Source organism: Pristiophorus japonicus, chromosome 9, assembly GCF_044704955.1.
Source record: "Pristiophorus japonicus isolate sPriJap1 chromosome 9, sPriJap1.hap1, whole genome shotgun sequence".
Lineage (NCBI taxonomy): Eukaryota > Metazoa > Chordata > Chondrichthyes > Pristiophoridae > Pristiophorus > Pristiophorus japonicus.
Window position 1 is genome coordinate 12989152 of NC_091985.1, and position 12607 is coordinate 13001758.

Sequence of the window (12607 nt, forward strand, 5' to 3'; positions counted from 1 at the left end):
TTCTGTGCGGCCTGTTCCTTTTAACACGTGGTCCCTTTATATTTCTGCACACGCATGGGATTGACAATGTAAAAAGCTGGTGAGAGTCCTGTGCGGGACCTTGCAGATTACTGCACAGCCGCACAGCTAAATGGGAACATTGAGCGAGAGTGAGAGGGAGCGAGAGCAAGAGAGAGCGAGCGAGAGAGAGAATGAGAGAACGAGAGAGCGATAGAGAGGACGACAGAGATCGAGAGAAAGCAAGAGAGAGAGCGAGAGAGAGAGAGTGAGCGAGAGAGAGAGCGCGAGAGAGAGAGCGAGCGAGAGAAAGCGAGAGGGAGTGAGAGCGAGAGTGAAAGAGAGCAAGAGAGTGAGAGAGCAAGAGAGAGAGCAAGAGAGAGAGTGAGAGAGAGAGAGTGAGAGAGCGAGAGAGAGCCAGCGAGAGCAAGAGAGAGCGAGAGAAAAAGCAAGAGAGAGAGAAGAAACGGTTTTAACAGAAACAGACAGCTTGGAAACCAGAGGTGGGGGGAAGATCAGCCATCCTCCGAGAGGCCAAAGTATGGATTTCAGTTGATAGCTGGCAGCTCATTCCCTTTCTATTAAATCTCAATTTGGAATGAAGTAAAGTCATTCATATTTACTTATGTGAATTGGTTGCTGGACGTTCCTTTCCTAGGGTATTCCCCACTGATAGTTATCCCCTCTACATTCTTCAGTAATTAAACAGAGGAAAAGTAGTTATAAATCTTGCAACAGTTTCTTGGGTCGGTTCCACAGTCAAGTGAATGAGAGCTTTGTAAGCAGAGGTACAAACAGAAGGAGCCTTCAGTCATTTTCCTCCAAAACCTTCTTACCAAGTACTTCCAGAAGAATCAGAGTTTCCAAAAGCACTGAAAGAACCATCAGCTCTCTGGTATGTTAACTCCCTTTGGTAACCTGGAAAACAAAATCATTGCTTGAGAACTGGGTTAAGTGACAAGAAAGGAATCGGAGCAACTCTTGATTCAGCGGGGACTGAAGAGAGATATGACTTTTGCAGGTCGGAACGAGATTAAGAAAGAAATGGACAGAGCCGGTATTAACAATGAAATGGATACTTGAGTAATCTCCGATGACTGAACGACTGTTTTATTTCCCCACACATTTCTTATTTTTGTGTGCATAGTAATTCATCCCAAGAGGAGTTACTTAGCTAAAACTAAAAACTGTTCTTCTCCATAAGAACAAAAAAAATAGGAGCAGGAGTCGGCCATTCTGCCCCTCGAGCCAGCTCCGCCATTCAATACGATCATGGCTGATCTTCTACCTCAACTCCACTTTGCTGCACTATCCCCATATCCCTTGATTCCCCTAGCGTCCAAAAATCTATCGATCTCTGCCTTGAATATATTCAATGACTGAGCCTCCACAGCCCTCTGGGGTAGAGAATTCCAAAAATTTACCACCTTCTGAAGGAAGAAATTCCTCCTCATCTCAGCCCTAAATGACCGACCCCTTATTCTGAGACCATGACCCCTGTTTCTAGACTCCCCAGCCAGGGGAAACATCCTCCCTGCATCTACCCTGTCAATCCATTTAAGAATTTTATAGCTTTCAATAAGATCACCTCTCATTCTTCTAAACTCTAGAGAATATAGAAACTTAGAAACATAGAAATTTACAGTACAGAAGAAGGCCATTTCGGCCCATCGTGTCCGCGCTGGCCGACAAAGAGCCGCACGGCCCTTGGTCAGCAGCCTTAAAGGCCTAGTCTACTCAATCTCTCCTCGTAGGACAATCTCCCCCGCTTCCAGGAATCAGTCTGGTGAACCTTCATTGCACCACCTCTAAGGCAAGTATATCCTTCCTTCGGTAAGGAGACCAAAACTGTACATAATACTCCAGGTGTAGTCTCACCAGGGCTCTATATAATTGTAGTAAGATGTCTTGGGGCAGAAATTGCCCACCGCTGGAATAGGGGCGCACCGATCCTGTTTCTGTTGATTTTACCGGCGCAATGGCTGCTTGAGCGAAATTCGGCTCTTTGGCTTTTTTTTTTCAGTGGACAGGAAGTCGGTCATAATGGGAGCGGATGTGCGGCCGTGGGTGGAAGTTCACAGCCGAGAGGAGCGGAAGTTGGGGGCGGGCGGATTGTCCGCCGCTGTCACTCAGCAGCGTGGCGCTGATGACGTCAACACGGTGCCGCGTCACCATTGGCTCTCCACTTCACTTAAAGGGGAGAGCCTGCGCGATTTTTCAAGTTTGGCCCACTGGGCCACCAGGGAGGGTTTCGGTCGGGACAGAGGCCTGGCCCCACAAGGTGGGGTGCCAGACTGCCCGTTGGCGGCCCAGCCGAACCCAGGGGCATTTTTGTCAGCCCGACCTGGCCGACAAAAAAAAAAAAACACGGCGGCAGCGGCAGTGCGTCCTCCCCTTTACAAAGGCTACAGCCTCACTGCACCGGCAGAAAATTCGGCTTTTGGCACCGCGCGGCGGGAGCAAGATTTCCTCGGCGGAATTTCACATTGGCAGGGATTGGCGTGCTCTGGTGACGGACTTAGGACGGATCGGCAGCAGCGGAGTGGTGGTGGGGAGAGCGGGTCACCGCTGGGATACCGCAGGAGTGGAATTTTCAAAATGGCGGCCGTAACACGAATAATCGGCGGCCATTGCACTCCGCAGCATGGCGGTAACTGTACTTAACGGAAGGGGCAATTTTGGTCCCCTTTACTCTTATACTCCAATTCCTTTGTAATAAAGGCCAGCATACCATTTGCTTTCCAAATTGCTTGCTGTACCTGCATGTTAACTTTCAATGATTCGTGTACAAGGACATCCTCCAACTGTGACTCTGCTTCTCTGACACCCTTAAGACTTTCTGCCTCCTTTCTGCCTTAATTTGTTCTGCTTCTATCCTTGTGCTTGGCTTCCTTTCTTTCTCTCTCTCTCTCCGTATAATACTCACGCATTTTCACTTGGCCATGGCAAGATTTCCTCAGATCACTAGGTGTTAATGTTCCTGGCAAACACTGTGGGAGTATGTCCCATGTTCAAAGTTCTAATGCAATCTCAAAGACCTCCTTGCAGCGTATTTCCTGTCTCACACTAGAAACATCGGCTCGATTTCAATATTCTCACCTTGTTTTCAAATCCCTCCACAGCCTATCCCTGTAATCTCCTCCAGCCCTACAACCCCGCCGAGATACCTGCGTTCCTCTAATTGGGCCCGCTTCAGCAACCCTGATTATAATCGCTCAACCATTGGTGGCCGTGCCTTCTGTTGCCTGGGCCCCAAGCTCTGGAACTCCCTGCCTAAACCTCAACAGCTCTCTCCCTCTCTTTCCACTTTTAAGACGCTCCTTAAAACCTACCTCTTTAACAAGCTTTTGGTCACCTGCCCTAATTTCTCCATATGTGGCTCGGTGTCAATTTCTTTCTGTCTTATAATATTCCTCTGAAGCACCTTGCGACGTTTTACTACATTAAAGGTGTTATATATGTGGACTTGTATTTAGTCTGTACAGCCACCAGAGGGCTCATTCCCTGGAGTCCTAAGAGATGCCATAATCCCTTGGGAGCACAGGTATTTAAGGAGGCTTCACAGATTGGAGAGGCACTCTGGAAACCTGCAATAAAAGACTAAGGTCACACTTATCTTTGAGCTCACAGTATTCAGTCTGACTCTTTCTCCATACACAACAACTGGCGATGAGATACAGATAGTGAACCCAAAGATGCAGAGAACAGTGGGCATCCTGGAGAAATTCTCGGAGGGAGATGATTGAGAAACTTTTGAGAAACGACTCGACCAATACTTTGTGGCCAACGAGCTAGATGGGGAAGAGAGTGCTGCCAAATGAAGGGCGATCCTCCTCACCATCTGTGGGGCACAAACGTATGGCCTCATGAAGAATCTGCTCACTCCAGCGAAACCCACGGAGAAATCGTACGACGATTTGTGCACACTGGTCCGAGAGCATTTGAACCCGAAGGAAAGTATTCTGATGGCGAGGCATCAGTTCTACACCTACAAAAGATCTGAAGGCCAGGAAGTGGCGAGTTATGTCGCTGAGCTAAGACGCCTTGCAGGACATTGCGAATTTGAAGGACATTTGGAGCACATGCTCAGAGACTATTTTGCACTTGGCATTGGCCACAAAGCCATACTTCCCAAACTTTTGAATGTAGAGACCCCAACCTTGAGTAAGGCCATAGCGATAGCCCAGGCGTTCATTGTCACCAGTAACAATACGAAACAAATCTCTCAGCACACAAGTGCTGCTACAAATACTGAGGAAGGACATTCTTGCTATTGAGGGAGTGCAGCGAAGGTTCAACAGACTGATTCCCGGGATGGCGGGACTGACATATCAAGAAAGACTGGATCAACTGGGCTTGTATTCACTGGAGTTCAGAAGAATGAGAGGGGATCTCATAGAAACGTTTAAAATTCTGATGGGTTCAGACAGGTTAGATGCAGGAAGAATGTTCCCAATGTTGGGGAAGTCCAGAACCAGGGGACACAGTCTAAGGATAAGGGGTAAGCTATTTAGGAGCGAGATGAGGAGAAACTTCTTCACCCAGAGAGTGGTGAACCTGTGGAATTCTCTACCACAGAAAGTTGTTGAAGCCAATTCACAAAAAATATTCAAAAAGGAATTAGATGTAGTCCTTACTACTAGGGGGATCAAGGGATATGGCGAGAAAGCAGGAATGGGGTACTGAAGTTGCACGTTCAGCCATGAACTCATTGAATGGCGGTGCATGCTTGAAGGGCTGAATGGCCTACTCCTGCACCTATTTTCTATGTTTCTATGTTTTTATGTAATGATTGTAATGATTTTTTTGGAGAGAGGTTGATTGAGGGATAAATATTGGTCCAGGACACCATGAGAGAACTCACTTGCTCTTTTACGAAATACTGCCATAGGACCTTTTACATCCAGCTAAGAAGGCAGATGGGGCCTTGGTTTATCATCATAGGCAGGCCCTCGAAATCGAGCAAGACTTGTTTCCACTCTAAAAGTGAATCCTCAGGTGACTAAATTGTCCAATACGGGAATTACAGTCCCTGTCACAGGTGGGGCAGAGAGTCATTGAAGGACAGGGTAGGTGGGGAGTCTGGTTTGCCGCACGCTCCTTCCGCTGCCTGCGCTTGTTTTCTGCATGCTCTCGGCAATGAGACTCGAGGTGCTCAGCGCCCTCCCGGATGCTCTTCCTCCACTTAGGGCGGTCTTTGGCCAGGGACTCCCAGGTGTCGGTGGGGATGTTGCATTTTATCAAGGAGGCTTTGAGGGTTTAATGCCTCATCTGAAAGACAGCACCTCTGACAGTGCAGCACTCCCTCAGCCCTGCACTGTCAGCCTAGATTTGTGCTCAAGTTTCTGGAGTGGGGACTTGAACTCACAATTTTCGGACTCAAAGGCGAGAGTGCCACCCACTGAGCCACGGCTGACAGTGTGGGGAAGTCTGGGATGCACTTTTGCCAAGAGCTGGATGGTCATAGTCTGGTTGCAGTCATGGTAGATCCAGAGCGATATACCGAAGGCCCTGAAACATGCAAGTACGAGAGAGAAACCGAGTATAGGGGCTTCAGTGAGAGCTGGGGCCTGGAGGCAAAGGCCTCGGAGTACAGGGCATGGTCCTGAAAGTGACGCTCAAGGCAAAGAGCGAGGGAGAATCACTGCTGTGACACATTGTACTACCAATCCCATTACTCTCACTCTCCACACCTCGGATTTTTCACCATCTCTCCTAAAGACACTGCTTAGCGCCGAGCTTACAGGGCATCTGGGCTCATACAGCAGTACCTAGTCTCCAGTCGTCTCGGACCCCCTTGCCACTGGGCCAAGACCTCGCTCTGCTAAGCCCGTGGGGTAGCCGGCGTGCAATGGCCACCCCACGTTAAAAGAACTCACGCACAGGCAACTTCCAATGATGAAACCCACCTTGGATCATGTACGACACAGCTTTCTCCTCAATCTCCTCATTCACTTGATTTATGGCCCTCAAGTATTGCAAAATGTAGATATTTGGAGCAAATTTGATCATGTTTTGTTCGCCACACCCATAAGGCATCTGAAGCAGATCCTCGATACCATTAATAGAAGATCCAAGGATATCGCCTGAAAGAGAGAAAAGCGTCTCGTCAGCCTTTTCCATTTGGTTTACACTTGAACTGTCTTTGCACACATTGGCCCAGCTCACAACAGATACAAATCCTGCTGCAAACAAAGTATAAATGCAGTCATAAAATATAGATTTTATAAAACACTCTTAACCCATACATTGATCCCTAGCCCCACAGACCGATCCCTATTCCTATAGACCGATCCCTATCCCATTAGACCGATCCCTATAGACCGATCCCTATCCCATTAGACCAATCCCTATTCCCATAGACCGATCCCTATCCGTTAGACCGATCACAATAAACCAAGGAGTATCCGCAATAAGGTGGATGAATTAACTGTGCAAATAGATGTTAACAGATGTGATGTGATTGGGATTACGGAGACGTGGCTCCAGGATGATCAGGGCTGGGAACATAACATCCATGGGTATTCAACATTCAGGAAGGATAGAATAAAAGGAAAAGGAGGTGGGGTAGCATTGCTGGTTAAAGAGGAGATTAATGCAATAGTTAGGAAGGACATTAGCTTGGATGATGTGGAACCTATATGGGTAGAGCTGCAGAACACCAAAGGGCAAAAAACGTTAGTGGGAGTTGTGTACAGACCTCCAAACAGTAGTAGTGATGTTGGGAGGGCATCAAACAGGAAATTAGGGGTGCATGCAATAAAGATACAGCAGTTAACATGGGTGACTTTAATATGCATATAGATTGGGCTAACCAAACTGGAAGCAATACGGTGGAGGAGGATTTCCTGGAGTGCATAAGGGATGGTTTTTTAGACCAATATGTCGAGGAACCAACTAGGGGGGAGGCCATCTTAGACTGGGTTTGTGTAATGAGAGAGGATTAATTAGTAATCTCGTTGTGCGAGGCCCCTTGGGGAAGAGTGACCATAATATGGTGGAATTCTACATTAGGATGGAGAATGAAACAGTTAATTCAGAGACCATGGTCCAGAACTTAAAGAAGGGTAACTTTGAAGGTATGAGGCGTGAATTGGCTAGGATAGATTGGCGAATGATACTTAAGGGGTTGACAGTGGATGGGCAATGGCAGACATTTAGAGACCGGATGGATGAACTACAACAATTGTACATCCCTGTCTGGCATAAAAATAAAAAAGGGAAGATGGTTCAACCATGGCTATCAAGGGAAATCAGAGATAGTATTAAAGCCAAGGAAGTGGCATACAAATTGGCCAGAAATAGCAGTGAACCTGGGGACTGGGAGAAATTTAGAACTCAGCAGAGGAGGACAAAGGGTTTGATTAGGGCAGGGAAAATAGAGTACGAGAGGAAGCTTGCAGGGAACATTAAGAGGGACTGCAAAAGTTTCTATAGATATGTAAAGAGAAAAAGGTTAGTAAAGACAAACGTAAGTCCCCTGCAGTCAGAATCAGGGGAAGTCATAATGGGGAACAAAGAAATGGCAGACCAATTGAACAAGTACTTTGGTTCGGTATTCACTAAGGAGGACACAAACAACCTATAAAAGGGGTCAGAGGGTCTAGTAAGAAGGAGGAACTGAGGGAAATCCTTATGAATTGGGAAATTGTGTTGGGGAAATTGATGGGATTGAAGGCCGATAAATCCCCAGGGCCTGATGGACTGCATCCCAGAGTACTTAAGGAGGTGGCCTTGGAAATAGCGGATGCATTGATAGTCATTTTCCAATATTCCATAGACTCTGAATCAGTTCCTATCGAGTGGAGGGTAGCCAATGTAACCCCACTTTCTAAAAAAGGAGAGAGAGAGAAAACAGGGAATTATAGACCGGTCAGCCTGACATCAGTAGTGGGTAAAATGATTAAATCAATTATTAAGGATGTCATAGCAGCGCTTTTGGAAAGAGGTGACATGATAGGTCCAAGTCAGCATGGATTTGTGAAAGGGAAATCATGCTTGACAAATCTTCTGGAATTTTTTGAGGATGTTTCCAGTAGAGTGTCAAGGGAGAACCAGTTGATGTGGTATATTTGGACTTTCAGAAGGCTTTCGACAAGGTCCCACACAAGAGATTATGTGCAAAGTTAAAGCACATGGGATTGGGGGTAGTGTGCTGACATGAGTTGAGAACTGGTTGTCAGACAGGAAGCAAAGAGTAGGAGTAAATGGGTACTTTTCAGAATGGCAGGCAGTGACTAGTGGGGTACCGCAAGGTTCAGTGCTGGGGCCCCAGCTGTTTACATTGTACATTAATGATTTGGACGAGGGGATTAAATGTAAATCTCCAAATTTGCGGATGACACTAAATTGGGTGGCAGTGTGAGCTGCGAGGAGGATGCTATGAGGCTGCAGAGTGACTTGGATAGGTTAGGTGAGTGGGCAAATGCATGGCAGATGAAGTATAATGTGGATAAATGTGAGGTTATTCACTTTGGTGGTAAAAACAGAGAGACAGACTATTATCTGAATGGTGACAGATTAGGAAAAGGGGAGGTGCAACGAGACCTGGGTGTCATGGTACATCAATCATTGAAGGTTGGCATGCAGGTACAGCAGGCGGTTAAGAAAGCAAATGGCATGTTGGCCTTCATAGCGAGGGGATTTGAGTACAGGGGCAGAGAGGTGTTGCTACAGTTGTACAGGGCCTTGGTGAGGCCACACCTGGAGTATTGTGTACAGTTTTGGTCTCCTAACTTGAGGAAGGACATTCTTACTATTGAGGGAGTGCAGCGAAGGTTCACCAGACTGATTCCCGGGATGGCGGGACTGACATATCAAGAAAGATTGGATCAACTGGGCTTGTATTCACTGGAGTTCAGAAGAATGAGAGGGGATCTCATAGAAACGTTTAAAATTCTGACGAGTTTAGACAGGTTAGATGCATGAAGAATGTTCCCAATGTTGGGGAAGTCCAGAACCAGGGCTCACAGTCTAAGGATAAGGGGTAAGCCATTTAGGACTGAGATGAGGAGAAACATCTTCACCCAGAGAGTGGTGAATCTATGGAATTCTCTACCACAGAAAGTTGTTGAGACCAATTCACTAAATATATTCAAAAAGGAGTTAGATATAGTCCTTACTTCTAGGGAGATCAAGGGGTATGGTGAGAAAGCAGGAATGGGGTACTGAAGTTGCACGTTCAGTCATGAACTCATTGAATGGCGGTGCAGGTTCGAAGGGCTGAATGGCCTACTCCTGCACCTATTTTCTATGTTTCTATGTTTCTATGATCCCTATCCCGTTAGACCGATCCCTATCCCCATAGACTGATCCCTATCCCGTTAGACCGATCCCTATACATCGATCCCTATCCTGTTAGATCGATCCCTATACACCGATCCCTATCCCGTTAGACCAATCCTTATCCCATTAGACTGATCCCTATCCCGTTAGACCGATCCCTATCCCATTAGACTGATCCCTATCCCCATAGACTGATCCCTATCCCGTTAGACCGATCCCTATACATCGATCCCTATCCTGTTAGATCGATCCCTGTACACCGATCCCTATCCCGTTAGACCAATCCTTATCCCATTAGACTGATCCCTATCCTGTTAGACCGATCCCTATCCCGTTAGACCGATCCCTATCCCCATAGACTGATCCCTATACCGTTAGACCGATCCCTATCCCTATATACCAATCCCTATCCCGTTAGACTGATCCTATCCCGTTAGACCGATCCCTATACACCGATCCCTATCCCTTTAGACCGATCCCTATACACCGATCCCTATCCCATTAGACCAATCCCTATCCCATTAGACTGATCCCTATCCCCAGAGACTGATCCCTATCCCCTTGCACCGATCCCTATCCCCATAGACACTATCCCTATCCCATAGACCGATCCCTATCCCCATAGACTAATCCCTATCCCTATAGACCGATCCCTATCCCCATAGACTAATTCCTATCCCCATAGACTGATCCCTATTCCAATTGACCGATCTTTATCCCGTTACACCGATCCCTATCCCCATAGACTGATCCCTAGCCCCATAGACCGATCCCTATCCCATTACACCGATCCCTATCACCATAGACTGATCTCTCTCCCCATAGAACGATCCCTATCCCGTTATACCAATCCCTATCCCGTTACACAGATCCCTATCCCGTTACGCCGATCCCTATCCCCATGGACTGATCTCTTTCCCCATAGACCGATGCTATCCACATAGACCGATCCCTATCCCGTTACACTGATCCCTATCCTCATACACCAATCCCTATCCCCATAGACCGATCCCAATCCCGTTACACCGATCCCTATTCCCATAGTCCAATCCCTATCCTGTTCCACCGATCCCTATCCCCATAGTCCAATCCCAATCCCGTTACAGTGCTCCCTATCCCCATAGACTGATCCCTATCCCTATAGACCAATCCCTATCAACCAATCCCTATCCCTATAGACTGATCCCTATCCCGTTAGACCGATCCCTATCCCTATAGACCAATCCCTATCCCGTTAGACTGATCCCTATCACTATAAACCGATCCCTATCCCATTAGACCAATCCCAATCCCCGTTAGATCGATCCCTATCCCCATAGGCTAATCCCTATCCCCATAGATAAATCCCTATCCTGTTAAACCGATCCCTATCCCCATAGACTGATCCCTATCCCGTTACACCAATCTCTCTCCCCTTGGACCGATTCCTATCCCCAGAGACTAATCCCTATCTCGATAGACCAAATCCCTATCCCGTTAGATCGATCCCTATCCCTATAGACCGATCCCTATCCCGTTACACCGATCTCTCTCCCCATAGACCGATCCCTATCCCCATAGACAGATCCCTATCCCGTTACACCGATCTCTCTCCCCATAGACCGATCCCTATCCCCATAGATCGATCCCTATCCCCATAGACCAATCCCTATCCCGTTAGACTGATTCCTATCACTATAAACCGATCCCTATCCCATTAGACCAATCCCAATCCCCGTTAGATCGATCCCTATCCCCATAGACTAATCCCTATCCCGATAGACCAATCCCTATCCCATTACACTGATCCCTATCCCATAGACCGATCCCTATACCGTTACACCGATCCCTATTCCCATAGTCCAATCCCTATCCCCATAGACCGATCCTATCCCATTACACTGATCCCTATCCCCGTAGACTGATCCCTATCCCATAGACCGATCCCTATCCCGTTACACCGATCCCTATCCCCATAGTCCAATCCCTATCCCGTTACACTGATCCCTATCCCATAGACCGATCCCTATCCCGCTATACAGATCGTTATCCTCATTGTCCAATCCCTATCCTGCTATACAGATCCCTATCCCCATAGACTGATCCCTATCCCATAGACCAATCCCTATACCGTTACACCGATCCCTATTCCCATAGTCCAATCCCTATCCTGCTATACAGATCCCTATCCTCATAGTCCAATCCGTATCCCCATAGACTGATCCCTATTCCGTTAGACTGATCCCTATCCTGTTAGACTGAGTCCTATCCCATGGACCAATTCCTATCCCCAAGGCCGATCCCTATCCCCATAGACCGATCCCTATCCTGTTACACCGATCCCTATCCCGTTACACCAATATCTATCCCATAGACCGATCCCTATCCCGCTACACCGATCCCTATTCCTATAGTCCAATCCCTATCCCGCTATACAGATCCCTATCCTCATAGTCCAATCCCTATCCCTTTACACTGATCCCTATCCCATTGCACCGATCCCTATCGGGATGGAGTACAAAAGCAGGGAGGTCCTGCTGCAACTGTACAGGGTATTGGTGAGGCCGCACCTGGAGTACTGCGTGCAGTTTTGGTCACCTTACTGAAGGAAGGATATACTGGCTTTGGAGGGGGTACAGAGACGATTCACGAGGCTGATTCCGGAGATGAGGGGGTTACCTTATGATGATAGATTGAGTAGACTGGGTCTTTACTCGTTGGAGTTCAGAAGGATGATAGGTGATCTTATAGAAACATTTAAAATCATGAAAGGGATAGACAAGATAGAGGCAGAGAGGTTGTTTCCACTGGTCGGGGAGACTAGAACTAGGGGGCACAGCCTCAAAATACGGGGGAGCCAATTTAAACCGAGTTGAGAAGGAATTTCTTCTCCCAGAGGGTTGTGAATCTGTGGAATTCTCTGCCCAGGGAATTAGTTGAGGCTAGTTCATTGAATGTATTCAAATCACAGATAGATAGCCAATAAGGGAATTAAGGGTTACGGGGAGCGGGCGGGTAAATGGAGCTGAGTCCACGGCCAGATCAGCCATGATCTTGTTGAGTGGCGGAGCAGGCTCGAGGGGCTAGATGGCCTACTCCTGTTCCTAATTCTTATGTTCTTATGTCCCCATAGTCCAATCCCAATCCCGTTACACTGCTCCTTATCCCCATAGACCGATCCCTAGCTCCATCGACCGATCCCTATCCCCATAGACCGATGCCTGTCCCCATAGACCGACCCCTATCCCCCATAGACCGATCCCTATCCCCATACATCGATCCCTATTCCCATAGACCGATCCCTATCCCGTTACACCAATCCCTATCTCCATAGTACGATCCCTAT

At 47.5% G+C, this 12607-nt stretch overlaps 1 protein-coding gene across 1 annotated transcript in view; it reads right to left on the reverse strand.

The window, feature by feature from the left end:
* The window catches only part of cd109 (CD109 molecule), a 222920-nt gene that overhangs the window by 63433 nt on the left and 146880 nt on the right, over nucleotides 1-12607 (reverse strand). The window contains exons 27-28 of the mRNA XM_070889012.1: nucleotides 5907-6083; nucleotides 834-915 (exon numbers count right to left, since the gene is read on the reverse strand). Coding sequence (XP_070745113.1) covers nucleotides 834-915; nucleotides 5907-6083 — 259 coding nt within the window. The remainder of the gene's footprint in view (nucleotides 1-833; nucleotides 916-5906; nucleotides 6084-12607) is intronic.